The 27,554-nt window shown below is 44.9% G+C and overlaps 1 protein-coding gene and 1 long non-coding RNA gene across 5 annotated transcripts in view; one reads left to right on the top strand and one right to left on the bottom strand.

The window, feature by feature from the left end:
• Nucleotides 1–15,171: 15,171 nt before the first annotated feature.
• LOC141568448 (uncharacterized) lies at nt 15,172–17,283 on the bottom strand. The gene is made up of 3 exons (XR_012491577.1): nt 17,144–17,283; nt 16,102–16,298; nt 15,172–15,841 (listed from the first exon to the last, which is right to left on the bottom strand). It is a non-coding gene; the product is annotated as an uncharacterized LOC141568448 (long non-coding RNA).
• The window catches only part of UBE2V2 (ubiquitin conjugating enzyme E2 V2), a 41,551-nt gene continuing 30,945 nt past the window's right edge, over nt 16,949–27,554 (top strand). The window contains exon 1 of one of the 4 annotated variants that reach the window (XM_074318464.1): nt 16,949–17,060. In XM_074318464.1, the coding sequence (XP_074174565.1) occupies nt 17,045–17,060 (16 nt within the window). In that variant the 5' untranslated portion in view covers nt 16,949–17,044. Of the gene's footprint in view, nt 17,061–17,414; nt 17,437–27,554 lie in introns of those variants that run through there. The other 3 variants (XM_019718434.2, XM_074318465.1, XM_074318463.1) reach the window with 3 other exon arrangements.

Genomic DNA, 27,554 nt, shown 5'->3' with positions numbered 1-27,554 from the left:
CTTTTTTCTCACGACCTCCTCCTACCTGTCTTGATGTGGCTTTTTATTTAAATGCTTAGTTATGTAAGTTCTGTTCAGGTAGTCTTCAGATAGTTCTAGAGATTAATTGCTCTACAATTTAGTTGTAATTTTATTGGGGAACAGTATGTATTTTCAGGCCTTTTTTTCCAAGTCATGTTGTTGTCTTTTCAATCTTAGTTGTGGAGGGTGCTGTTCAGCTTCAAGTTGTTGTCCTTTCAGTCTTAGTTGTGGAGGGCGCAGTTCAGCTCTAGGTCCAGTTGCCGTTTCTAGTTGCAGGGAACACAGCCCACCACCCCTTGCGGGAGTCGAACCGGCAACCTTGTGTTTGAGAGGACGCATTCCAACCAACTGAGCCATCCGGGAGGCAGCTCAGCTCAAGGTGCCATGTTCAATCTTTGTTGCAGCGGGCAGAGCCCACCATCCCTTGCGGGACTCGAGGAATCAAACTAGCAACCTTGTGGTTGAGAGCCCACTGGCCCATGTGGGGATCCAACCAGCAGCCTTCGGAGTTAGGTGTGTGGAGCTCTAACCACCTGAGCCACCAGGCCGGCCCAATTTAGTTGTAATTTTAATGTGGTCAAGGGAAATTGCAAGCAAAGTGTTTACCTATTCTGCCATCTTGGAAAACCTATGTTGTGCCTTCTTAGGTGCTTAACACCTCTGTAGATAAGGTCAGCCAATATCTCTTTGTTTTCACATGGGAAGGACAACAATACAAGGTCTGTCAATTGAGTTCGCGAACTCATCCTAGAAAAAGTGCTACATAACTCATTGCTGAATATCACCATGGTCACGTTTCAAGTACTCCCCTTGGGAAGCTATGGACCAATGTCAGAACCTAGTCCACCTTTCAAAGCAATTTTGGAACTCTTTTTCTAGAATGGCCATTAGAGCTCTCATCGTATTACCCTTGATGTCCTCAATGTCATCAAAACGTCTTCCTTTCACTATTTTCTTTATCGCCAGGTAAAGAAAGAAGTCAATGGGGGCCAGATCAGGAGAGTAGGGCGGGTGTTCCAATACAGTTATTTGTTTACTGGCTAAAAACTTCTTCACAGACAGTGCTTTGCGAGCTGGTGCATTGTCATGATGCAAGAGCCATGAATTGTTGGTGAAAAGTTTAGGTCATTTTTGTCTAACTATTTCGTGCAGCCTTTTCAGCACTTCCAAATAGTAAACTTAATTAACTGTTTGTCCAGTTGGTACAAATTCATAGTGAATAATATCCCTCTAATATCAAAAAAGGTTAGCAATATCATTTTGACTCTTGATTTGGACTGACGGAATATTTTTGGTCATGAAGAATTGGCTGACTTCCATTGTGCACTTTGACACTTTGTTTCAGGGTTGTATTGGTACACCCCTGTTTCATCACCAGTGATAACATTGTCCAAAACATCGTCCTGCCTCTCCAAAAGATCTTGACAAACTTCAACTCTCCTTTGCTTTTGTTCCACAGTGAGCTCCTTCAGGACCAGTTTTGTACACACGTTTCTCATGCCAAGAATTTCAGTTAAGATTTTCCTGTTTTTCTATCGATGTTTAATTAGTCTGCTATGTTTCTCACAGTCAGCTGGTGATTTTGATGCACAGTTCAACAAATTTTTGCAATGTTTTAATCTGTTCTTCTTGTTACTGGCCTCCCTGACCTCTCTTCATCAGTGACGCATTCTTTCCCTTCAGAAAAATATTTAATTCATTTGTACACTGCCATTTTCTTCATGGCATTATCCCCATAAACTTTGACTAACATATCCCTGGTTTCACTTCTACTCCTGTCAAGCTTAACCATAAATTTAACGTTTGTTCATTGCTCTAATTCAAGCTCAGACATTCTTGTGATGGCACACAAAAACATGCAACAACAATAATGAGAACCACTCAGCAAGACAGTGCCACACATTAACATATACACAGCTGTGAGACACTGATATACCAAGGGTATAAAACCTTGTCGAGCTGTTTGTACAGGGCTGCCAATGTAAGTACACGGTGGGAAGTTTGCAAATGTAATTGTCAGACCTTGTATACACAATGGAATATTACTCAACCATAAGAAATGGTGAAACATTGTCATTTGTGACAACATTGATGGATCTTGAGATTATCATGGTAAGAAAATAACTCAGACAGAACCATAAAGTCGAGAACCATATGACTTTATTCACATGTGGAATATAAATCTGAAAGCAACAAATAAACAAGAGAAACAAAGAAACAAAAACTTAAAGACACAGACAGCAGTTTAATAGTTACCAGAGGGTAAGGGGGGATGGTGAAGGTAGAAAAGGGAAAAGGGGGTCAAATATGTGGTAACAGAAGGAGAAATTACTCTGGGTGGTTAACACACAATGCAATACATAGCTGATGTATTTTGGAAATGTGCACTTGAAACCTATATAATTTTACTAATCAATGTCACCCCAATAATTTAATTTAAAAAGCAGATTTAGATGATACAAAATTTCCTGGAGGTTCTGCCCTATTACAATACACAGATGACTAGTTTCTATGTTCCCTTTCCCAAGGAGGACAGCATCCACCTTTAAAAATTTTTAGCTTTAGAGGGACACAAGGTTTCTAAGAAAAAACTGCAATTTGTTAAAACTCAGGTTCATTATTTAGGGCACCAGATCTTACAAGGGCCGCACCTAGATCCCATTAAGCTTCATAGCATCCTGAACCTTCCTAAACTCAAAACTAAGCATCAATTATGAGGCTTTCTTGGGCTAGCTGGTTGTCGTGTGAAATGACCTGTGGGGTCTCTGGTCCCGCTCTCCACATAAGAACGTAGGATATGGGGAGGCCAAAAAGGAACACCAACAGAGCTATAGGTAGGGGAGTCATACCACTATATTCTCGATGGAGGCTGGGTTGGAGACACAGGAAGTAGGAGCCACAGGATCCGCCGCTACTTGCTGTCCGCTTCTCTGCAATCCGCAATCCATACTCCGCCGCTTCCTAGCTCAGTCACCATCTTCTTGCTAGGCCCCATTTTCTGTTAGCGTAGCCACAGCAGTTATATTAGTGGCCAATGGCTCACTGGTCACAGATGACGGCCAACTAGCCACAGCTGATAGCCATCCAATCACAGTTGATAGCCATTTACTACTGGAGCCAGCACCTTTCTATGTGAGGCCGAGAGCCTGGAAATTGCTTTCTGGGGCTCTGTCCCCACACTCCACCCCTACAGGCTCTCGCCTCCCAATCCACGTGACAAATGTCTTCCACGAGGGGCCCTGTGTGAGGAGCCTGGAGGTGAATGCAATATCCTGGACACAGCCAGGCTCTCTGGGCACAGCCAGGGTTTCTCAGGGCACCACCAGTCCTTCTGGGCAGAGCCATACTTCCTGGGCTTCTTAGGGTACCACCAGTCTTCCCGGACACTACCAGGGTTTCTCAGGCCACTGCCACTCTCTCTGGGCACAGCCAGACTTCCTGGACTTAGCCAGGGCTCTCAGGGCACTGCCACTCTCTCTGGGCATAGCCAGACCTCCTGGACTCAGCCAGGGCTCTCAGGGCACTGCCACTCTCTCTGGGCACAGCCAGACCTCCTGGACTCAGCCAGGGTTCTCAGGGCACTGCCCCTCTCTCTGAACACAGCCAGACTTCCTGGACTTAGCCAGGGCTCTCAGGGCACTGCCACTCTCTCTGGGTACAGCCAGACTTCCTGGACTCAGCCAGGGCTCTCAGGGCACTGCCACTCTCTCTGGGCCTCTCATGGTACCGTGCTGCAACAACAGTGCTCACAGTCAAGGTGCTTACATATTCTCGATGGCTGCCAGTCAAGACACAAAAGCTAACATCCGCCAGTTCCACTACATGGTGGTATGTTTCCAAGCAAACAGTCAAGCGGTCCATTAAATTAGGGACGGAAGGCAATTCCCATAGTACATAGTCATTCGCCAGGGCTGTCCTGGGGGTGAGGGATGAACTTGACCTCACCCTCATCTCCAAGGAGGACTCAGCAAGCATTTCCTCCTGGGACTACAAGTCCTGCATCCAGGCTGCCTCAGCAAGCAGTTCCCAGCCCACAGGGCCGCAATGACCTTCGCTTTCTCTGGCCTATGCTGGTTGGGGAACCTTCCACGTCTTTCCACCTCTCCACGGGGGTCCAGCTCTCCAGCAGCTGCACGGCTTTTCCTATGCTGGTGGGAGAACCGTACACATCTTCTCACCTCTCCATGGGGTCCAGCTCTCCGGCAGCTGCTCCTCCTGGTCTTCCTGAGACTGACGCACAAATTGCTCCACCGTCCTTTGGAGAGCTTTGGCCAGCACCATACCATGCTCGCTGCGCCATTTGTCATGGGAGGCGACCTGTGGGGTCTTTGGTCCCGCTCCCCATATAAGAACACAGGATATGGTGAGGCAAAAAAGGAACACCCACGGAGCCATAGGTAGGGGAGTCATACCACTATAGTCTCGCTGGCGGCTGGGTTGGAGACACAGGAAGTAGGAGCCACAGGATCCGCTGCTTGCTGTCCGCTTCTCTGCAATCCACAATCCACACTCCGCCACCGCTTACTAGCTCAGTCACCATCTTCTTGCTAGGCCCCATTTCCTGTTAGCGTAGCCACAGCAGTTATATTAGTGGCCAATGGCTCACTGGTTATAGCTGACGGCCAACTAGCCACAGCTGATGGCCATCCAATCACAGTTGATGGCCCTTTACTACCTGAGCCAGCACCTTTCTATGTGAGGCCAAGAGCCTGGAAACTGCTTTCTGTTTCTCTGTCCCCACACTGGTATTGTTGGAATTGGTTTTAAAGTTTTCTCTCATGGCCCAGCTTTTATATGCCTTACTGAAGAACACCAAACCTGACCCTATTACTTGGGAAGATGGGGATGACCTAACTTTTAATACCTTAAAAGAAAGCTTAGTATATCCCCCTGCACAATTTCCAACTCCCTTTGATCCTTCTAGTATACCAAAAGGAAGGGAATGCCCTTGGCGTACTCACCCCCACCCCCAAAATCAGGACCGCCATTGACTCACAGGGTATCTGTGGGGACAGAGCCCCAGAAAGCAGTTTCCAGGCTCTCGGCCTCACATAGACAGGTGCTGGCTCAGGTAGTAAATGGCCATCAATGTGATTGGATGGCCATCAGCTGTGGCTAGTTGGCCGTCAGCTGTAACCAGTGAGCCATTGGCCACTAATATAACTGCTGTGGCTATGCTAGCAGAAAGAGAGAGAAGAATGGGGGCTAGCAAGAAGATGGCGGCTGGGCTGGCAAGCGTGGATGGCGGTTTGCGGACATTGTGGATCCAGCCTCCAGTGAGAGAATAGTGCTGCCAGAGAGAATATAGTGGTATGACTCCCCCATCTATGGCTCCGTGGGTGTTCCTTTTTGGCCTCACCATATCCTGCATTCTTATGTGGGGAGCGGGAGAAGAGACCCCGCAGGCCTCCCTGCATGACAAATGGTGCAGCGAACAGGGTCTCCCGCACGACAGTATCATAGCCAATAGCTAGGCCATATGGCAGAAGGCTACTTCCTATTACCTCAGAGCCATTCTTGCTACTGTAATTTTGGTTAAGGCCAGAAAATAATCATACAATCTCTTTTAACCATCTTTGTGCCACTACTGTGGAAGCTTAACTCCCAACACAAACACAACACCTTTCAGCCAATCATCTCACCTCCTATGAAATCTTCTTGCTAACCTTTTGTGGGGACAGAGCCAGGAGAGAAGTTTCCAACCTCTCCGCCTCCTGTGGAAAGGTGCTGCCTCGGTTATTAGATGGCCATCAGCTGTAATCAGATGGCCATCTGCTGTGGCTAGTTGGCCATCAGCTGTAACCAGTGAGCCGTTGGCCTACCAGTTAGCAATTAGCCACTAATGTAACTGCTGTGGCTACGCTAGGGGGTTGGTAGGCAGAGAAGCAGACTGTGGATTGCAGATTGTGTGGCTCCTGCTTCCTCTATCTCCAATCTAGCCGCTAGCAAGATTATAGTGGTATGAACCCCCTATCCATGGCTCCATTGTTGTTCCTTTTTGGCCTCACCATATCCTGCGTTCTTGTTTGGGGAGCAGGAGCAGAGACCCTGCATGACACATGGCACAGTGAGCAGGGTGCAGTGCCCGCCAGAATCCCCAAAAGGGTAATGGAGCAGTTTATACATATGAAAGCTTAGTTTCGCAAGCAGGGTATGGTGCTGGCCAGAACTCTCCTAGGATGGTAGAGCAGTTTGTGCATATGAACACTCAGTATCAGGAAGCCCGTGAGGAGCGGCATTGGGAACAGGAAACATGATCTGCTTGGGAGAAACGTGACCCCTTGGTGAATTGGTGGTCCTCTCAAGCCTCCAGATGGCATGCCACCCTATTGGCAAGCGTTGTATTCCTTTAGGTGTTCTGCTGTGGGCTCCTAGAGTTGTGGATATCTGACACTGAGGCCTCCACCCAATCAGACTCCTGGTGCAGCGAGCAGGATTCCAGCCAGGTAGGGAGGGTGTCTGACTCTGGCCAGGAGGACAGGTGGCCCCCACACTGTGTGTGGTACCCAGTAACCACTGTTCTCAGGAATTGGACTCCCGAGGAGGGATGGGAGGACATGGATGGCTCTCCGACCAGGGTGGAGAGGGCCCTGTAGGTTCTGGCTGAGCAGTTGCCGGAGGAGGTAAAAGGTATAGCCCGCCATGTGGGCTAGATGTTCCTTGCCACGTTGCATTGCATCATAACACGGAAGACACGCTTAATGAAATAGCCCAGGGGCAGGACCAGCAGTCCCGGTGGGAGGTACTGGAAGCTCAGGTCCCCCTGTTAAAGGAGGAGCCCCACAGTGGAGACTGAGGCAGAAGTGGACAACGCGAGTGCTAGCAATGTAGCTCCCCACTCCCATGCCTGGCCCATCGTACAGCAAAAGGTGAAGCATGAGCAATCTTTGGGCTGTGGGGGCTTTGCTGCTGGTAATGTAGCTGTGACTGAGTTCACAACCTACACTCCTTACACTCCCACTGATTTGCACGAGCTGGGGAGGCAGTGCCAACAGCGCCCTGGAGAGCTGTTCCCAGCTTGGCTGCTGTGATTATGGCATGAAGGGGCAGATAGCATTCTCTGCTCCCCAGGCGAAATGGAAAAGCTAGCCTCCATGACAGGGCATCCATCCTTGTGACAAAGGTTACACAATTGCCATAGGTTGGTGCAACACCAGGGCAACCACCCTCTAATGGAGTGGCTCACCACTGTGGTACGCACAGTATGGGGAGAGGCTGGTGAGCTGCCAGACATTGTGAATAAATGGCAGTCGTATACAGAACTTACTCAAATCATCTGTGAAATGTGTATGAGACATGCTATGTTCAACCCTAATATGTGGGGGCTGGATGACGAACATTTTACAACCAGCATGAGAGATTTGGTGTTGGATACTGCTCCTGCAAATGCTTTTGGATTGTTGGTTACCATTCTTATGCCCTATGTGGGGTGACGGATCCATGAAGTTACCATTGCCATGACCACCCTAGGGGATGTTGAAAGCCGGTGGCAAAGGAAGTTAAGACAGGAGGTCCAAGAAGTCAAGGCCTGGAAGCCCAAGTCAAAAGTAAGGGGGCGAGGTCGCAGGCCTCAGAAGGTAACACACACACAGATGTGGCGTGATCTTGTGGCAGCGGGGGTTCATCAGGAAAAATAGACCGAAAACCAATGCACTCTTGTTGGAACTTTGGAAACAGCTGCATTCAGAACAGCAATTCTGGCAAAGCCTAAAGGAGAAGTCCGAGAAAGTGCGACTCGTGTCCCTCTGGGATTTCATGCGGCCACTTGAGGCCGACTCCTTTCAGTTTGATTGGTGGGGGGGAGGCCAAGGTACCTGGTCAGAGGGGATGAGCAGGGACCGGAGGCCCCACATGGAGCTGTTCATCCATTGGTCCCCTTCTAATGTGCAGAGGGTTTTGGCCCTAGTTGACACTGGCGCAGACTTCAGTCTTATTTATGGGAACTCAGAACTGTTCCGCAGACCAGCAATCTGCATTGATGGCTATGGAGGAATGATTGTGACCATAAAAGCTGTTTCCTTACCACTGGGTATAGGAAGGCTTCCCTCCCTCGTTCCCTTTCCCCCCATACCTACATGGTGTATGTCTCCCCCATCTTGAAATGTATTCTAGAAGTGGACGTGCTACATGGCCTCAGTTTACAGACATCGATTGGAGAGTTCCGTCTCTGGATCCGGGTGGTGAAAGCAGTGACATGTGGACATGCTCACCACCCTCCTCAAGAGTTGCTGCAGCCCTGGCTCGTGGTTACAGTGTGATAGTACTGCCTGCCGAGAGGACAGGAGGAGATTGGTTGTACAGTATTGGAATTGGAGAAGGCACATATTGTGAGGCTGATGCATAGTCCCTTTAACTCCCCAGCATGGTCTTTCAAGAAGTCAGATGGGACCTGGCAAATGACAGTGGATTATAGGGGAGTTAAATAAGGTGACACCACCTTTGCAGGCTGCGGTGCCTTCAATTCACAATTTGATGGATTGTCTGTCTGCCTGAAAACATATCACTATGTAGTGGACTCGACAAATGCTTTTTTCTCCATTGAAATTGCACCTGAGTATCTAGAGCAGTTTGCTTTTACTTGGGACAGACTGCAATGGACTTTTCAAGTCCTTCCAAAAGGATACTTGCACAGCCCCACTATCTGCCATGGGCTCATATCCTAGGACTTGGCACAGTGGGATCACCCATCCTCTGTGGCCTTGTTTCACTATGTTGATGACATGTTACTAACTTCTGATTCTCTTTCAGATTTAAAGCAAGCAGCTCCCTCTCTTCTCAGCCACCTGAAGTCACGCGGCTGGGCGGTGAATGAGGAAAAGGTCCAAGGCCCCAGCTTATATGTCAAGTTTTTGGGTGTTGTATGGTCGGGTAAGACAAAGGTCATACCTGAGGTGATTACTGATAAAATACAAGCATTTTCCCGGCTGACTAAGGTCTCCCAATTACAGGTGTATTTGGGCCTGCTGGGGTATTGGCCGTTTTTTGTACTTCATTTAGCACAAATGGCAAGGCCCTTGTATAACATGAGTAAAAAAAAGGGGGCCTCATTGGATTGGACAGAGGCTATAGAGCAAGCCTTTGTTGCCACAAAATGGGCAGTGCGCAGGCACAGGCTCTGCAAGTAGTAGACCCTAGTCGCCCATTTGAATTTGGTGTTCACGTAACCCAAGAGTGTTACAGTTGGGGCCTCTGGCAATGGCAAGAACGTCTCCGGTTGCCAGTGGGATTTTGGTCCCAATTGTGGAAAGGAGCGGAAGTCTGCTACTCTCTAATAGAGAGACAACTGGCTGCTGTGTACGCAGCCCTAGTGGCCATAAAAGCCATCACAGAAACGGCACGGGTTTTGGTTTGAAGAAACTATCCCGTCCAGGGGTGGGTCCGTATGTGGACCCAGGGACCCAAAACGTGGGTGGCACAAACCACCACCCTCGCCAAGTGGGGTGCCTATTTGGAGCAATGTAGCACCCTCAGTTCAAGCTCTTTGAGCACAGAGCTACTGCAAGTCTTGGGACCGTTGAGCTTGTAGCTCAGGCTGAGCCAAGTGCTCTGCCTAAAGGGGAGGACTTGGAGCCCTCGCCCTGCAAAGAAGGACAGTCCCCAGAACCTGAAGATGCCTGGTATACTGATGGCTCTAGCTGGGGAGTTGCAGCCATTTGGACGACTATTGGTGTGCAGCCTAAAACAGACACCCTTTGATACCGGATGGGTCAGAGTAGCCAGTGGGCTGAGCAATAGACTGTGTGGATGATAATCAGCCATGAGCCCGGGCCCCTAGTTATTTGTACTGACAGCTGGGTGGTGTTCCGGGGCCTAACTTTGTGGATCCCCACATGGAAACACCAAAACTGGTTGGTAGGACACCATCCACTGTGGGGTCAAGCCATGTGGCAGGACTTCTGGGACCTAGGGCAGGGAAAGGAGGTGACCCTAATGCATGTCACAGGTCACTCTCCCTTGGTGTCCCCAGGTAATGATGAAGCAGATGCCCTGCTACGGGTCCGATGGTTAGAATGGGCTCCTGTCACTGATGTGGCCCATTGGCTGCATAGGAAATTGCAGCATGTTGGAAGCCGAACCATGTGGCAGGTGAGCAGACCCTGGGATCTGCCTTTGAAATGGCAGGAGATAGCAGATGCTTGGTACGACTGTGCCTCCTGTGCCTAGGATAGCCCCCAATGGTGGAGGCTGTCCTGGGAAACACAGCAGATTAGGTGAGGGAGGGTGCCCCTCACTCGCTGGCAAGTGGATTACATAGGACCCCTGCCTAGGCCCGCAATGTGATGTATGCGTTCACAGCAGTGGACACTGCTATGGGGTTGATGTTTGCTTGGCCAAGTCTGGCTGTGCATGCAGCGTCATATAGTGGTCGCTCTTACACGGCTGTGCGCCCTCTAAGGGCTTCCACAAGTCATTGAAGGTGACAGGGGTACCCATTTTACTTATGGACGTACAATGGTTATTTCATACCCCGTACAATCCACAAGCAGCTGGTATGATTGAATGCTACAGCAGACTTTTGAAGCAAGGGCTCTGGGTGTCAAAACACTCTCCCACGATGTGCAACTGGGCCTTGCGTCTGTAGGATGTCTTGAGAATCCTGAATGAGAGACCACAGAAGGGAGGGCCCGCACCAGTAGAAGCTCTGCTATATTGAAGGGCCGCTCCCATTCAATTACAGGTTACCACAAGTGAGACTCTGTTTAAGCCAGACAATGGCAGAAATGAAAACATTTGTTGCCAGCACCCACATGCTTGAAACCAGGGGATCGGCAGCAATGGACTTGGCCCTCGCAGGTCAAAAGCCCCAACTTTTGGTGGTTGGGCTTGATAGCCCCATGGGGTCTGATTCGACCCATGATTTGTAAGTGACACCAGGGGTGGTGGCTGAGTGGCCACCGCAAGTGACTGTGGTATACGGAGGTCCTGATGCCGGGATGATTTTGCGGGGAACCTCTGTGCTCTCACTATGGCCTACTATGGTCCCTTGTTCTGCTACATGTTGAAACCACGCAAGGGACCCCAAGCACTGCCATAAAGGTCTGGTACCACAAACCGGGAAAGGTGTCAGTGGCAGCGACCCTCCTTCCTGGGACAAAACGCTAGCATATATCCTTCCAGATGGAAGGGATTTGCCATTGTTGGTTCCTATGACTACTATTTCTTTCTGCCCATAGGTGCCTGTAGGCTAATATGACTCAGGGCCCCCCATGGAAGATGCTTTTTGTGTAGATTGTGAGGCGAGACCCTGAAAGGGTGGAGTGTGGGGACAGAGCCAGGAGAGCAGTTTCCAGGCTCTTGGCCTCACGTGAAAAGGTGCTGGCTTGCTTATTAGGTGGCCATCAGCTATAATCAGATGGCCATCTGCAGTGGCTAGTTGGCCATCAGCTGTAACCAGTTAGCCATTAGCCTACTGGTTAGCAATTAATATAACTGCAGTGGCTACACTTGGGGGTTGGTTGGCACAGAAGCGGACTGTGGATTGCAGATTGTGTGGCTCCTGCTTCTTGTATCTCCAATCCAGCCGCTAGCGAGAATATAGTGGTATGAACCCCCTGTCCTTGGGTCCATTGGTGTTCCTTTTTGGCCTCACCATATCCTGCGTTCTTGTGTGGGGAGTGGGGCTAGAGACCCTGCATGACACCTTTCCTCATATAACTCTTTCTCATTGCAATGACCTTAACCCTACCCTTTTTCCTTCTTCTATGGATGATACTCCTCATAGTGTTAGATTCTGAAAGATCATCTTCTGACTCCCCATTGTAACTTACAAGAAACTCCTTGGATAAAACTGACTTCTCACAGTTCACCAACGGTTCTTATTTAAAAGGTAAAAGTGGTATATATTGTGCTGGATATGCAATATTAACTCCTTTTGAAGTACTTGAAGTGGCACCTTTTCCTTTGGCTACTTTGGCTTAACAGGCTGAATTATAGACTCATACTAGGGCCTGAATTTTAGCCAAGGACAAAACTGACATGTACACTTACAGTAATATGCTTTTGGAGTGACTCATGATTTTGGAATGTTATGGAAACATCAGGGCTTCTTTACTTCTAGCAGAGATAAAATTAAAAATGGTCTTTATGCCCAGGATTTATTAGATGGCATGATCTTGCTAGCTACTTTGTCTATCATTAAGGTTGTTGAACATTCTAAACTTGACTCCCTGGAAGCAAAAAGGAAATTACCTCACTGATATTTCTGTCATGAACACTGCTTTCAAAGAGCCCAATAACCAAATTTCTATTATGATCCAAAGGCATGTTTCCCCAAAAGACAATCTAGAAAAATTAACTAGGATGCATATTAATTGGCCCCAGAAAAGGAAAAACAAAATTGAAAGTCTAATAACTGTTAGTTATATAAAAAGAGAGAACTTTGGTTTGGGCCAAATAACAATGTAGTCTGCTGGAGACTCTAACATTCCCATTATTGACCACTGTACATGCAGTAAATCATTGGTGTGTTGATAAAATGATAACATTTGTGAATCAATACTGATGGGGAAATATTAATAAACCTGCAAAAAACGTGCCCACTTTGCTTACCTCACCTGCCCAAAATAAAATCTTGGGAAACCTGTCCACACCATCCTTAGACACTTTAAATTACCCAGTGAACCATTTGAAGTTTGACAAATGGATTTCATAGAGGTGCTCCCATCTCACAGATATACCTATGTTTCAGTCATGGCTCATATGTTTTCTGACTGGGCTGAAGCTTTCCTTTGTAGGGAGACTATAGCCCTTTCTGTGGCTAAAATTCTATTTGAGAAGATTATCTCTACCTGGGGAATGCCCTTCCCCTGCCCCCTTGCAAATTTTATAGTGATCAGGAAACTCATCTCACCAACCAGATGATTTGACAGGTCTTGTGCTTTTGGCGAGTTTTACAACACTCTCACTACTCTTACCACCCTCAATCCTCAGGTATCCTTAAGACTCACGTAGCAAATTTATAGATAGCCTTCAAATACTCTGGCCAAAGGGACTGCCACTAGTTCTTTTAAATCTCAGGTCTACCCCTTTTGGAACAATAAACTCTCAACCATTGAAATAATCACAGGCCACCCAATGCAACTGACTACTGCTTCTTGTGATCCACAGCTAATAAAAGGGATATACTTCAATACAAAAGGACTAAGTGCTTCTGTTGAAAACAATCACACTTTAGTAGAACAATCTTTCCACGGCATGCTCCTGGAAGTCAAAGACCTCAAGCATCATTTCTTACTATCGATAGATTTTATCTATTGGAATACACATCTCTGGAAAGACTCTGTTCAACCGCATTTGAAAGGCCTCTATCAGGTACTGTTAACTAACCCTTGTGCTACTGAACTCCAGGCAGACTCTTGAATTTATGTGTCACATCTAAAGGAAACATGACACCATGACTCTTGTGAACTAACAATAAAAATTTCCAGAAATTGAAGCAGATGACAGCTGATATCTTTGCCAAGATGAGAGCAGGCCTCTATATCTTCTTTCCCTAATTCATTGTTATTTTCCCTTCATTTCTTTCTTGGAACAACAATACCCTTATCTGTATTTCCCAATGCTTTGCAAAAGGGGGAAACCTTTCTGAATGTTTGATCCATCATCAAAAATTTTGGTCTGGATAGGGATCCAAGATGGAGGAGTAGATAAACACTGGTGCCTGCTTCCTTCCATGATCATGTTAAAATTATAACTAAGTTATAGAAAAGTCAACCTGGAGAATCATCTGAAGCCTAGCTGAACAGAAGTTTTATAACTAAAGATATAAAGAAAAAGCCATTTGCTATTATCCATCTAGTCTGCCAGAGACTAAAATTTGCCATTACCCATCAGTCTGTCCTAATAAAATGATAAATATATGTCAATAGTGATTCATCAACAGCCAGGTGTAATTGGGTTGGATGTTTTTCAAAAACATATCATAATGCTTACTAAAACAATATTTATAAGATTAGTGAATATACAATAACAGTAAGTGGGTAGAGTGTATTAGTTTCCTATTGCTGCATAACAAATTATCCTCAAACCTAGTGGCTTAAAACAGTAACCATTTGTTATCTCATTTTTCTTGGGTCAGGAATCTGAGCATGCCTCAGCTGGGTTCCTCTGCCTCAAGCTCCCTAGCAGAGTGGCAGTCAAGGTGTGGACCAAGACTACAGTGTCATCTGAAGACTTGACTGGAGGAGGATCACTCCCATGATTGTTGAGGATTCAGTTCTAGTTGGCTGTTGAACTGAGTGCCTCAGTTAGACACAGGTAAATCTCAGTTCCTTGCCATGTGGGTTTCTCTATAGGGCAGCTCTCTGTATAGCAGCTGGCTTCTCTCAAAGGGAGCAAGAGAACACTGAAGATGGAACCCAGTCTTATTAAAACATAATCTTAGAAGTTATACTCCAGTACTCCTGACTAATTTTATTCATTTGAAGTTAGTAAGTTCAGTCCACACAAAAGGCAACAGGATTATAAAAAACAAGGGCATGAACATCAGGAGAGGATCACTGGGAGCCATCTTAGAGGCTGCCTACCACAGAGAGTGAAACAAATATTAAAAGAATGCTATATAGTGTCATTTCATATTAGGGGACATACCTGGGACTACCTGGGAAGAAAAAACAGCTGACACTCCAAATTCAGAAATTAAGAATAAGGTCTTTCTTTTCCCAAAGCTTTTTACATGTTAAGAGATAGGGTACGTGTTCAGGATTTAACTAAGAATCCCCTCCTCAGATGTAATTACCCCTCTCTGCATAACAATTACCGCTAACAGTTAAAGTTTCAGACTGGTGAGTACCACTAAAGCAGCATCAGCATCTACTATCAGGACAATCATTGTGAAGAAAACCAGGAATGAAAAGAATATTGACTTTTGAGTCACAACTTTGTTAAAAATCCCAGCTCTGTTGTAACTATTGGTATATGTGCTCTTAGGAAAGTCATTACAATTCTTTGAGGTTCAGTTTCATATAAAATTTGGAATGATAGTATTAAATGCTACTATCTATATTTGTGAAGCAGCTATTGGGAGCTATGATGGTTACATAGTAACATTCTACTGTGTCACTAGAGTGAAAACTAAGGATGTAAAATCTTTGCTTTTTTGAATGACATAATTCTTCCTAAGTACTTAGAAATTTTATTTATTTATTTTTTTAAAGATTTTATTGGGGAAGGGGAACAGGATTTTATTGGGGAACAGTGTGTACTTCCAGGACTTTTTTCCAAGTCTAGTTGTTGTCCTTTCAATCTTAGTTGTGGAGGGTGCCGTTCAGCTTCAAGTTGTTGTCCTTTCAGTCTTAGTTGTGGAGGGCGCAGCTCAGCTCCTGGTCCAGTTGCCGTTTTCTAGTTGCAGGGGCACAGCCCACCATCCCTTGCGGGAGTCAAACCGGCAACCTTGTGGTTGAGAGGATGCGCTCCAACCAACTGAGCCATCTGGGAGCTCAGCGGCAGCTAAGCGCAAGGTGCTGTGTTCAATTCTAATTGCAGGGGGCGCTGCCACCATCCCTTGCGGGACTCGAGGAAATGAACTGGCAACCTTGTCGAGGAAATGAACTGGCAACCTTGTGGTTGAGACTCGAGGAAATGAACTGGCAACCTTGTGGTTGAGAGCCCACTGGCCCATGTGGGAATGGAACTGGCAGACTTCGGAGTTAGGAGCATGGAGCTTTAACCGCCTGAGCCACCTGGCTGGCCCAGAAATTTTATTTTATAGTCTTTGAAACTGAAGCAGGATAGCCTAGGAAATTGACATCTTCTCCAGGGTACAACATGCGGTGCTTCACTGGCTACATATGTAACAAGTGACTGTATCCAGTACCTGTAGCTGGAGGAAAAACAAGAACCAGTTTCATCCAGTTAGGCTGATCGCAAAGACCAGGAACTGAACTTCAGCTAATTATAATGTTATTATAATATCATTTACATTGCGGTTACTACTACTCCCATCATGTCCAATGCCATGACAGTTCCGGAGAACCAGTGAAGGAAGAAAAAGCGGGAAATGGAGAGTCCAGCCCAGGGGTAGGAATGAATGAACCAGAGGGATGCTACATCACCAATTCTCACTCTGGGAGGGATAAATACCCCTGATCGTGACTTCCTCAGGGACAACTCATTCTGAGTTCATCTGTGCTTTCCTCTCAAGTGTGTACTTTCATTTTTAATAAATCACTTTCGCTTTCCTGCATCTGTCTTGCTCTTGAATTCCTTCTTGCTTGGAGATAAGAACTCAGTCACCACTATTCCAGGTTGAGTCCTCTCTTGGATATCCGTGTGAGCCTCTGGCGAAAAAATAACTTTTAGACTTACACATAGACTTTAATCGATTCACTATTATGCATATCTTAAAAGTAAAATATGAATAATGAAATACGTTGGTTTAATTCTTAGGGCTTCTTGAAATATTTTTCGTCCAACTCTATTGAATCATTTTTCAACACACAATTGTCAATGCCCATATTTTGCTATGGCTCTTATTTTAATAATGTACTTTAATATATCAAATTATCATTTTAATATTTAATCAACATAAAGCATTCTTAGAGATTTTACATATTAACATAAATATATTATATGTAACAAATATTTGATGTTATATATATATTTTAAAACGCACTAAGTGTTTGAAAACCAGCGCTTCTCTTACAGAACATCTCCGCGCATGCGCTTGTAGCACAGGCGGCTGAGGTATTGGAGATCAAAGCCCCACTCCAATGCACATGACTTTTAAGTAATATTTTCTCTTTGTCATTTGCTCTACATTGCGGTGATTGACTCAACTTTGTCTCCCAACCCTTCCAATGAACTTGTCCTTTAACGCTTTATTTTGAATTAATTGTAGAGTCTCAGGAAGTTGCCCAAACGGCAGCAACCCTCTTGGCCCAGGTAGCTAAACTGCCCGCCGCCGGGGGCGGAGTCCATAGTTACACGCTAAAGAAATCTGCGAGGCTGGCGGGCCAGCGCGTTCCCGGAAGTGACGCACTACGTTGCCGTGCGTACAGACGGCTGCGTTGGACTGCAGGAGAAGATGGCGGTCTCCACAGGTCGGTTCCCGGGCCGGGCTGTGTACTTTCCCATCCCGACCCAGCTCTGACCCTTAGCCTGCTGCTAGCAGCCGGGCGCTGACCGTGTGGGTGAAGCCGGAGTGCGCCTTCTCGGACGCCGGGCTCCTGTCCGAGCGAAGCCCTGGACAGGGGAGGGTCCAGGCTTGACCGGCGTGGAGGGCCCGGGGCGGCCGTCGGGGGCAGCGGGTCGTGCTCGCTCATCGGTCGCGCGCCCGCGGTCTAGGGGCGGGGTGACGCAGACGCGGGTGCACACGTAGGGTCTAGCGGGTATCTGTCCGAGTGTTGAGCGGAAGGCAAGTGTGAGAGTGAGGCGAGAGGGCCGTAGGTGGGCGGGTGTCGACCTCCGACATGCAAGGTGGGATCTGGTTACCGAGCGTATTGGGTCGAATGGGGGTCCAGTTTCCCCCATACTCGTCTTGGCATGGGTGCAGGAGGAGAGGACTAATGAGAAGAGGACTGTTGCTTTTTGAAATAACGGAGAGATGACCATTCGTATCTCATTGAATACGTTATCTTTTTTTCATTTAAGTGAAAAACTGCAGTGCAAACAGAAAAAAGTCAGAACAAGTTGAAAGCTAACTGAACAAAAACGTGGTTTCTTAGATAGCTGTTTAACTTCCCTGTCGTACTGAATACAATGTTTGGTTTTCTATTAGCACAGACTTTGAAATTAAGTTTTAACGCTGAAGTTTTAGAGATTTGAACATTTGAAAAATGTTAAATTGAAAATGAAGTTTTACTACTTAAAAGTGTTAATGCGTATGATCTTTGGAAGCAGGATTATAGAACAGTGATTTGATATTTCATGTCATCATTGCATAATAAAACGAATTTTCAAATCTCTGCTAAAATGGAAGGCTTCAGTGTCTATTGTGATTGGTACTTTCAAGGTAATACTTCAGGATACATTCTACACATATTTTAACGGAAGACTGTGTCATAATAATATAATTTATTATGTAGGTGTCATAGATGATAAGATCTATAATGATTTTAGCATTGGGGGAATAGTTCAGTGTACTCGGGGTCAGAGTTAACTAATAAAGCAAGGATTATTTAAAAAGTGACTTTTTAGTGTTAACAGCTTTAATTACTGTACCTGATACGTATTTGAAATCTAGTGTGCTTATGAATGGGCCCATATCTTTTTAAAGAGGTGTACTTAGTATCTATAGATTCTTGAAAATTTAGTAATAAAATGGTGCATTTAATTTCATAGTTTTTATTTTATGGATTGCGATGATTATTTACACATGATTTTTTCTCACATACATATGAGAGGGTGAAAATATTTTGAAAAGACCAAATACTAGATGATTTTAATGGCAGATACTTTTTGTTAACCATGTGTAGTTACTTTCTGAAGTCAAATATAAATTATAAATAAGTTGCTGATAAATTATTAGCATATTAAACATTGGGAGTGTGTATTTTCTATAGTTTATATTTCTGTAGTGTGTATAGTTTTTCTATAGCTGATATTCAGCTTTCTAATTGTTACAGTTTCGTTCTGTTTTTAGATTTCATGAGATTAGAAACCTTAGCATAATTACAAAGAATGTATTTTAGGCAGTTAGTTGAGCTTTCTTGAAGAACTGAAATTCGTTTTGAAACTTGCGAAAAACTTGCCCTGATCAGTTTAATATTATTCCATTTATTCATAGTCTTTGCTTTATGTCATTGATAGTATTGTTGAATTGGGAGAGGGATGAGTGCTGAAGCAGCTTTGGGATATGTTTTGAAACTTTAAATTTTACTTTTTATTAGTTAAACTTTGTATTGTTTGCCTCTCGGTGGCATGGGAGGTAAACACTACTTGTATATTTGTGAAATAAATGTGATACAGCTTGTAATTTAAAATTAGATGAGCTAGATGGATGTAATACATGTTTTTTATTTAAGTCAAAATAATCTCAATAAAAATAGTTTGATAATAGGCCCCAAAGGAAAAAAAAAAACCCTGACAATTATTTTTTGATCTTTTTAAAAGCATTATATTTTAATGTGCATTAGCTAAGTCATATATTTTATCCTTTCTCTTACTAGAAGAAAAATTTTTGGAAAAAATTGTGATTCTACTGAGATGTTTAAGCTGAAACATATTTTCCCTTCCAGTTGGTCCTCTTATTTTGCAGATGAGAAAACTGATGCTTGGAGAAATGAAAGGTTTTACATAGGTGGTTACTAATGGAGTCAAGATTAGAATCCAGTTTTGTTTTTTTTTTAAAATCCTTGGTCTAGTGCTCTTTCTGTTATGAGGAAATATGAATTTGGAATATTCTTCAAGTCGTAAATCTTACTTCCTTTTAGGCTAGAAAGTGGGTTTCATACTTCCTAGCAGAATCCTTGTTTCAGACTCTTAGATGCTTTCAGATGGATGTAGGGCTGTGGTGGAGACCCTACTCTTTTCCAAGAAGCAGAGTCACCTCTGGGGGTCAAGAAAATTCCATAGGACATAGCTTTTAAGAAAGCTATGGGAAAAGGTACTATAGGGAATAGAAATTAGTACGTTTAGTACCTGTGATTCAAAAGTTTTATTATGTACTAATGCTAATAAAAAATTAGTGTTAGATAAACAAGTACGTGCAATAGTTTTCTTAAAAAACTTTTTATTCTAGAATAGTTTTTGATTTACAGAAAAGTTGTGAATATAGTACAGAGTTCCCTTATACCTCATATTCATTTTCCCCTCTTAACGTCTTACATTACTGTGGTACATTTGCACAATTGTCAACCAATATTGACACATTATTAACTAAAGTCCACACCATATTCAGATTTCCTTAGTGTTTACCTCATGTCCCATTACTGTCCCGGGATCCCATTCAGGATACACTGCAATGTGAAATGTTAAAATTTGCTATTACTTTAGTTATACTTAAGTGTTACAGTGGGGCTATGAATGTACATGATTCTAAAATGTCAAAGTACTGAGAGATCAAAAAAAAAAAGGAGTATTTTTTCTTTCATAGGTTTATGTAAGCCATATGGGTGGAAAACAAAACTGAAATAAAACCTAATTCTCCTCGTCAGAAGTGGGCATCTTTGTGTATACTGGAACAAGAACTGTGTTTTAATTCCCCTGCTGCCACTAATAGATTACTGTGCTATGCTTGTCCTGCCGTTGAATCTCTTAAGCCTTGCTTTCCCCATTCCTTCTATACAAAGATTGGACATGATTTTGTTTTCCCCATCTTCAAGTTGAGGACACTTATATATGGGTGGAACTTTGGAATAGTAATAGAACAGATTTGCATGCGTAAATCATAACATGGAACCTGGGAACTAAACAATAGAAGAGCTGAACTGTAGTAGTTTAGTGTATTTCCATCTTGAGACTTTACTAATTGGCCTGGTAGTGTTTTCTAGGTCAGTTAACCAGGATGTTCTTGATATACATTTGCTTTGATAATATGATTAAATAATATACAGGTAGTCTTTGCACAGTATTACAGGCGGGAGGGGGGGGATGGAGGGTAAAAATGACCGTTCAAACTGAAACTGCAATCTTACTAAGTGAGAAAAATTATGATTATTCTGTGGTATTTGAAAATGTTTGCTAAACCATTAAAAACTTCTTGTGGTTACAAGTATGTAGGAAAGTGAATAAAATAGTAAACTAATATTTGTTTAGTATACTGTAATTTAAACATTAATGACATTAAGAATTCCAATGTTTTATCCTTTCTGCCTTCAGTGTTAGGAAATCTCTCTGAGAATTTCTTTATTGTGAAGTTTTTCACTTCCTCTGGGACATTGTCATCCTTTCCTCATAGTCACTTTCCTCATTTACATCAATAAGCTCGCCTTCACAAAGGTCCTTTGGCTGTTCATCTAGAGCCTCTTCAACATTCCCATGGTTGGGTATTTCTTCTATGACTATTTACATTTGTTTCAAATTTCACTTCCAGTGTTACCTGTTTCTTTGTTACACTTTCATCTTTGTTGGCTAATTTCCTATTTTAACTATATTTTTATAGACTGTCACATAGGTTTACCACTGGTAGACAAGGAGACAACAATACTGTATGCTTTGCTGTCTGTAAGAGAACTGAGTGACAAATATGAACTGACCTATCACCAACAGACTTCGAAAGATGTGAAGTGATTGGCCACTTATAGAATGCTCATCTCTTATTTATATAGTGATTTGTGGGCTGAAGAATTAGCAGCAAAGTTTGTACTTTAGGCAATTATTCATAGTTAATATCTGTAGTAACTGAAGTTTGAACTGTTTTGTTGGGGGACTGATGTTATTTGACTAAACCATGGTAACCAAAAACCATGCATACGTGGTGTGACAAGTTTGTGAACTTGTTGCAACGATATTGCTAACCTTTTTTAATTTTAATTTTTTTATTTCAGGTGTACAAAGTAATACAATAGTTAGACATTTAAACCCCTCATAAAGTGATAACCCATTCCCCAAGCTACTATCCCTCTGACATCTTATATAGCTATTGCAATACCACTATCTTCCTTGTGTTCTACGCCACATCCCATGACTATATATACGTATATATTTAGTTACAGTTGACATTCAATATTACTCTACTTAGCTTCAGGTGTATAGCACATTGGACACAGTCTATGAAGTGATCCCCCTGATAAGTCCAGTGCCCATGTGGCACCTTACATGATCTTTACGACATTGTTGATTATATTCCCTATACTGTATTAACTGTTAATTTGTATTTCTTAATACCTTCACCTTTTCACCCTGTCCCCAGCCCCATTCCCATCTGTCACCCTGATAGATCTAGTACCTATCTGGTACCATCCCTAGTTATTACAATATTGTTGACTATGTTCCTTATGCTATACCCTACATCCCCATGACTACTGTATAATAACCAATTTGTACTTCTTAATCTCTTCCCCTTTCACCCATCCCGACCCCCTCCCATCTTAAAGAAGTCACTATAAGATTCCTTGTAATACTGGTTTGGTGGTGGTGAACTCCTTCAGCTTTTTCTTGTTTGGGAAGCTCCTTATCTGTCCTTCAATTCTAAATGATAGCCTTGCTGGGTAGAATAATCTTGGTTGTATGTCGTTGCTTTTTCATCACTTGGAATATTTCCAGCTACTCCTTCTTGCCTGCAAAGTTTCTGTTGTGAAATCAGATGACAGTCTTATGGGGGCTCCCTTGTAGGTAACTAACTACTTTTCTCTTGCTGTTTTTAAGATTCTCTTTAACTTTTGGCATTTTAATTATGATGTGTCTTGCTGTTGGCCTCTTTGGGTTATCTTGTTTGGGACTGTGCACTTCTTGGGCTTGTATGTCTATTTCTCCAGGTTAGGGAAGTTTTCTGTCATTATTTCTTCAAATAGGTTTTCAATTCCTTGCTCTCTCTCTTCTCCTGGTACTCTTATAATGCGAATGTTGGTACGCTTGATACTGTCTCGGAGGCCCCTTAAACTCTCCTCAACTTTTTGGATTCTTTTTTCTTTTTGCTGTTCTGGTTGGGTGTTTTCTGCTACCTTATCTTCTACATTACCGGTTGGATCCTCTGCCTCATTTAATCTACTGTTGATTCCCTTTAATATATCCGTCATTTCTGTTATTGTGTCCTTTATTTCTGACTGGTTCTTTTTCATGGTTTCCATCTCCACTTTTATGCTTCCTATCTCTGTTGAAGTTCTCCCTGAGACCACTGAGCATTCTTATAACCAGTGTTTTGAACTCTGTGTCTGATAGATTGCTTGTCATGATTTTGCTTAGTTCTTTTTCTGGAGCTTTGTTCTGTTCTTTTATTTGGGACATGTTTCTTTGTCTCCCCATTTTGGCTGCTTTCCTGTGTTTGCTTCTATGTATTAGGTAGGACTGCTATGTCTTCTGGTCTTAGTAGAGTGGCCTTATGTAGTAGGTGTACTGTGGGGTTCAGTGGAGCAGTTTTTCTGGTCACCTGAGCCACGCACTCCAGGTGTGTCCCTTGTGTGGGTTGTGTGTGCCCGCCTCTTGTAGTTGAGCCTTGGTTGATAATTGCACATCAGTGGGAGGGACTGACCCTTGGGTTCCCTGGTTGTGAGGACTGGCCTTGAGTACAATGGAAGAGTTGTTGTACAGGGGCTGATACTACAGAGCAGGATCTCCCTCAGTAGAACTCTGGTTCCTGTTTAGTCCACCCCTTGTGTGTGTTGTTCTTGGAGGCATCTGGGTAATACTCTAGTTTGTTTGGAAGTTGGCCACTGCGGGTATCAGCTCCAGGACCACCTTGGAGGGTATCGCTGCAGATCAAGTCCAGTCACAGCCCGTGTCCCAACCGGGGCCCACCCGGCAAGAGCCGCAAAGAAATGCACCAATGGCTGCTATCCTTGCTGTGCTTGGAAGGTCCTCGAGAGGCCAAGCTGCAAACCAAGGCTGACCGCCGCTAGTGCTACGCTTAGGGCTGCTCACCCAGTGGCACACGACACACTCAAGCCAGGTGCTGCTTGTTTGGGCTCTGCAAACCCCTGAGAGACTCTAGGAAAGTCTGCAGCTTGAGCCAAGGCAGGCGGTCTGCACAAAAAAGCCACGGGAAGCAGCCTGGGTGTGCCTGAAAGTTGGGCGGGGCCGGGTCCTAAATCGCCAGGGCGTGGCATACAAATGTTGGAGACTCAGATATGGCAGCTGCACACATGGGGATGGGGGAGGGCTCAGCAAAGAAACAATAGTCTCTACCAGCTCGCCCGTCCAGGAGAAAGCCGCCTCTCCAGCACCCTGTTCCAAGCCGGACAACTCAATTCCCCACCATATGTTCCTGCTGCTTCTCCAGCCGCTGCCCCAGCGCTGGAGCTGAGAGTGAGTGATTCTGTTGGGAGGTGAGTCCGCTTGCAATCCCTTTAAGAGGAGTGCCTGGGAGTGCAGCCGCCCTCAGTTTCACTCAGTCACAATCTCCTCTGGTTTTCACAACTAGAAATTACAGGGACTTCTCTCCCTGGCACTGGAATCCTGGGCTGGGATGGGACTGGGACCTCTCGCTCCACTGGGGATCAGGGGGACGCCCCACAACCGCAATATCCTTCCCAGTCATTAATGGTCACATGCAGCTGTGGGACCAGCCAGTTCCGTGTCTCTACCCTTCCTACCAGTCTAGGTGGCTTCTGCATGTCCTTAGTTGAATGGCTTCACTTCAGTTTGATTTTAGGCAATTCTCAATAATGGTGTGTCGCTGCCCCCGTGACTAGGAGGGCTCTGCCTGAGGGGGAAGGGTAAGGAGATTGAGAAAAGACACGGAGACAGGAAAGCTGGGATCGGGAGGTCCGCCATCCGCGATGGCGGAGCAGTGGCACAGTTTTTATTCATACAGTTTTATACAGTCTTAGAACAATAGTCTACACAAGTAAGTATTAGCAGAACAAGTAAGTATCAGTAGAACATTCCATTCTGTACATTGGCAATTTTGTACGTCTGTGGCTGCATTAGTGTTATCTTGTTCTTCCTGGGAAGATTGCTGAGGCAAGGCTTCCCATGAGAATGACCTTGCAGTCTGCAAGGCCCTTGTCAGCTCACAGCCCGCTCCCCATGTATCCCCCTTCTCTTTTTGCTTTAAGCAGTAACCTATAAGTCTTATATATAAGACCAGAAAAATAGATTTAAACCAAAATGACCTTAGTCTGATAAAAGAGTCATGAATGTAATAGTAAATGTATGTGTCTCTCCAAGGGACAGAACCTTATGTTGAAACTTATAATAGATGGAGAACTAATGTTAAATTCTATCATTGAATATAGCCAATTAGATGGCCCCTATGCAACTGTCTGTTTTAGGTTGTTCCTTCCTTGAGGAATCTTACCCGTCCTTGACTAGCCAGTTATCTTTTTGGGGTCGAGTTCTCCAGATGGCCCCTATGTGGCTGTGTCTGGCTTAGGTCGTTCCTCCCTTGAGGAATCTTACCCGTCATTGACTAGCCAGCCATCTTTTGGGGCCAAACGGGGACATAAGGTGTAAGCGCAAAGGTGAGGTAAAGTCCCCAAAAGGATCAGTCTCACAGACTCTTGTGTTATCTAAATTTTTCTGGGGTGAGATGTTGGGGCGAGGCTTCAGGCCCGAGGCCTGAGGCGCCTGTCAGCCTACAACCCACTCTCTGCATCTCCCTCTTCTCTTTCTGCTTTAAGCCGTAACTGGTGTTGATTAAGAAGGAGGTCTACGAGTCGGTGTTGAATGACTTGGTAGCCGACTGAAAAAATACAAAACAGTAAATACTAGAACAAAGATACTACATAGAAACCAGAATGAATGTCGGAGAAGGTTAAACGGGTTAAACCTCTTGAGTTGGGTAAGCAACTGTTGAGCTAAATTGGCTGGGTTGAGAATGGGTTTGTATGTATGTTGAATGTCAAGAATTTCTTGATGAAAAAGAACTTCATGATGAAGGGGCTGTCTGTCCACCTCTGAGGACTAAACAAAATAAACATAAAACAATAAACAGAATAGCAATAGTACCTGCAAACCCTCTACCTAAAGTCTTTATCCAATTGACAGGGTTTAAAGTAGAAAGTCCTTCTGTAGCTGCAGAAAGTGTCTCCTCTCCAGGGAGGAGTTGAAGCTTGGCATTGGACATCTGATCAACTTCTTGTTGTAGTTGTAAAATGTCCACAGTGAGATTGGGCATATGTCCCAGGAGATGGGCTTGTACCTTAGACCAAGGGGTACAAGTTTGATTGTAAGAGAAAGGGGTTACAATAGGTACATATATTTTAATTAATTTTAAAGTAATCATAGTATGGAGATATTTTCAATTGATCACCAAGAAATACAACAGTAGTTTGTAAGTCAGCTAATCTAACATTAATTTTTTGATCTACTTAACTTGTTGATACCAAGATTTACTAGCATTTTTATGCTATTTTTGTATAAATTTAGTGGTCTGTACCATTTGGTGTAGAGCTACTCCAGAAACGGCAGCTACAGTGGTTATAGCAATTATTTCCATAATAGCTACAACTGAAAGTCCAATAAATCTTTCGGTTCTTCCTGCAGTTGACTGTCAGGCTTGTCTTTGGTGCGTTGTTTGTGATATGGTGTAATACACCGACTGGGCACCCACAAAGGACGTTCTTCCGGTCCTGGAGAAGCACAAGCATAACCTTGCCCCCATGTTAACAAGGTTTCTGACTGCCATTGATTAGTTTGAATATCTTTCCACCAAATGGGCACATTTTCCAAGGCTTTAGGACCATGGAGATTGTTAAAATGTCTTTGTGCAGCTGTGCACCCAAGGTGCGGTTCTGTGCTAGAGCCAGAAGAATTAAAAAAAATTAAAATAAACATACCTCTTGTTAATTGTATCAGCGAGGGGTGCCCTATTTCTTCCCCTTTTTGTTAAATGTCTTTTTGAAGCTGTAGGAGCTCAGCGAGCAGCAGGCGGCTGAGCAGAGGGCTCATGGTGCCCGAGGGGGCTGCGCACCGGGGCGGCGTCCGGATCGCCCTAGCCCGGCGCTAGGGGCAGTGGCAGCCAGAGCCTCATGGCGCGAGCCCAGGAGCGGCGGGGGGCGGGGGTGGGCTTCTCTGCAGGCCCCCTCCCGAGCCCTGGGCGCAGGCAGTGCAGCGGCAGTGGGCAAGGTGGGGGTAGGAGGGGGTGCCTGTGGCAGCGCTCCGCAGGAGAGTTTAGCAAAGGCTGCAAGGAGGTCGGCTGAAGGGGAAGACTCATCATCCGTATCAGAGTCCTGAGGGCCTGTGGCATGGGGGGGATTATGATATTTTTGTCCCTCATCCTGAAGTTCCCTGTCAGAGTCGGGGGTGGGGGGGTGGAGGTTTATCCTGTACTGGCAGCGTCAAGGGAGCGCCAGAGCACTTCAGTGCTTTATTCCTCTCCACATGATCTAAGACCTGAGATAGTTCTCCCTGCGATTAGGGGGGTGGTAATGTTGAAACCTCTGGCAAGGGGTCAAGTGAGTCCTTTGTTAAGTTCCAAAGCGTAAAGGTGGGAATGGGGAACTTAGAGGGGCCTTCAGCCGTGAAGTGGTCACAGAGCTGCTGCCCAACTCTCTCCCAAGTAGTGGGATTGAGCGTGCCCTCTTCGAGGAACCAAGGGCATATATCATGTACAAAAGATAGGCGTTCCATTACCTGGCCTAAGCGAATATTACAGCCACGAGCGTTAAGCATAGCCTTTAGCATTTGCGCAAAGAGGTCCCTTTCTCTGGACCCATGCTGTCCCATGTTTTATTCCCGATTATACTCGGTTTGCTCCCCTCCTCCTCCTTAAATTTTGAGAGCTCTCACTTAAATTTCGAGGGGAGTCTCCTCACCTGTGTTTGGTGGGCGCCACACCACTCCACTCAGCAGCAAAGGATGGCCCTCTACTTGTCCGTTTTTTTTGCTTCCTGTACTCAGGTCCCTGTTCGGGTGCCACTTGTCACGGCCCACGCGACTAGGAGGGCTCTGCCTGAGGGGAAAGGGTGAGGAGATTGAGAAAAGACACAGAGACAGGAAAGCTGGGATCCGGAGGTCCACCGTCCACGGATGGCGGAGCAGTGGCGCGGTTTTTA

The sequence above is a fragment of the Rhinolophus sinicus genome, linkage group LG14, assembly GCF_036562045.2.
Source record: "Rhinolophus sinicus isolate RSC01 linkage group LG14, ASM3656204v1, whole genome shotgun sequence".
Taxonomy (NCBI): domain Eukaryota; kingdom Metazoa; phylum Chordata; class Mammalia; order Chiroptera; family Rhinolophidae; genus Rhinolophus; species Rhinolophus sinicus.
Note: the sequence above shows the minus strand (reverse complement) of the source record. Positions and strands in the feature narration are given on the sequence as shown.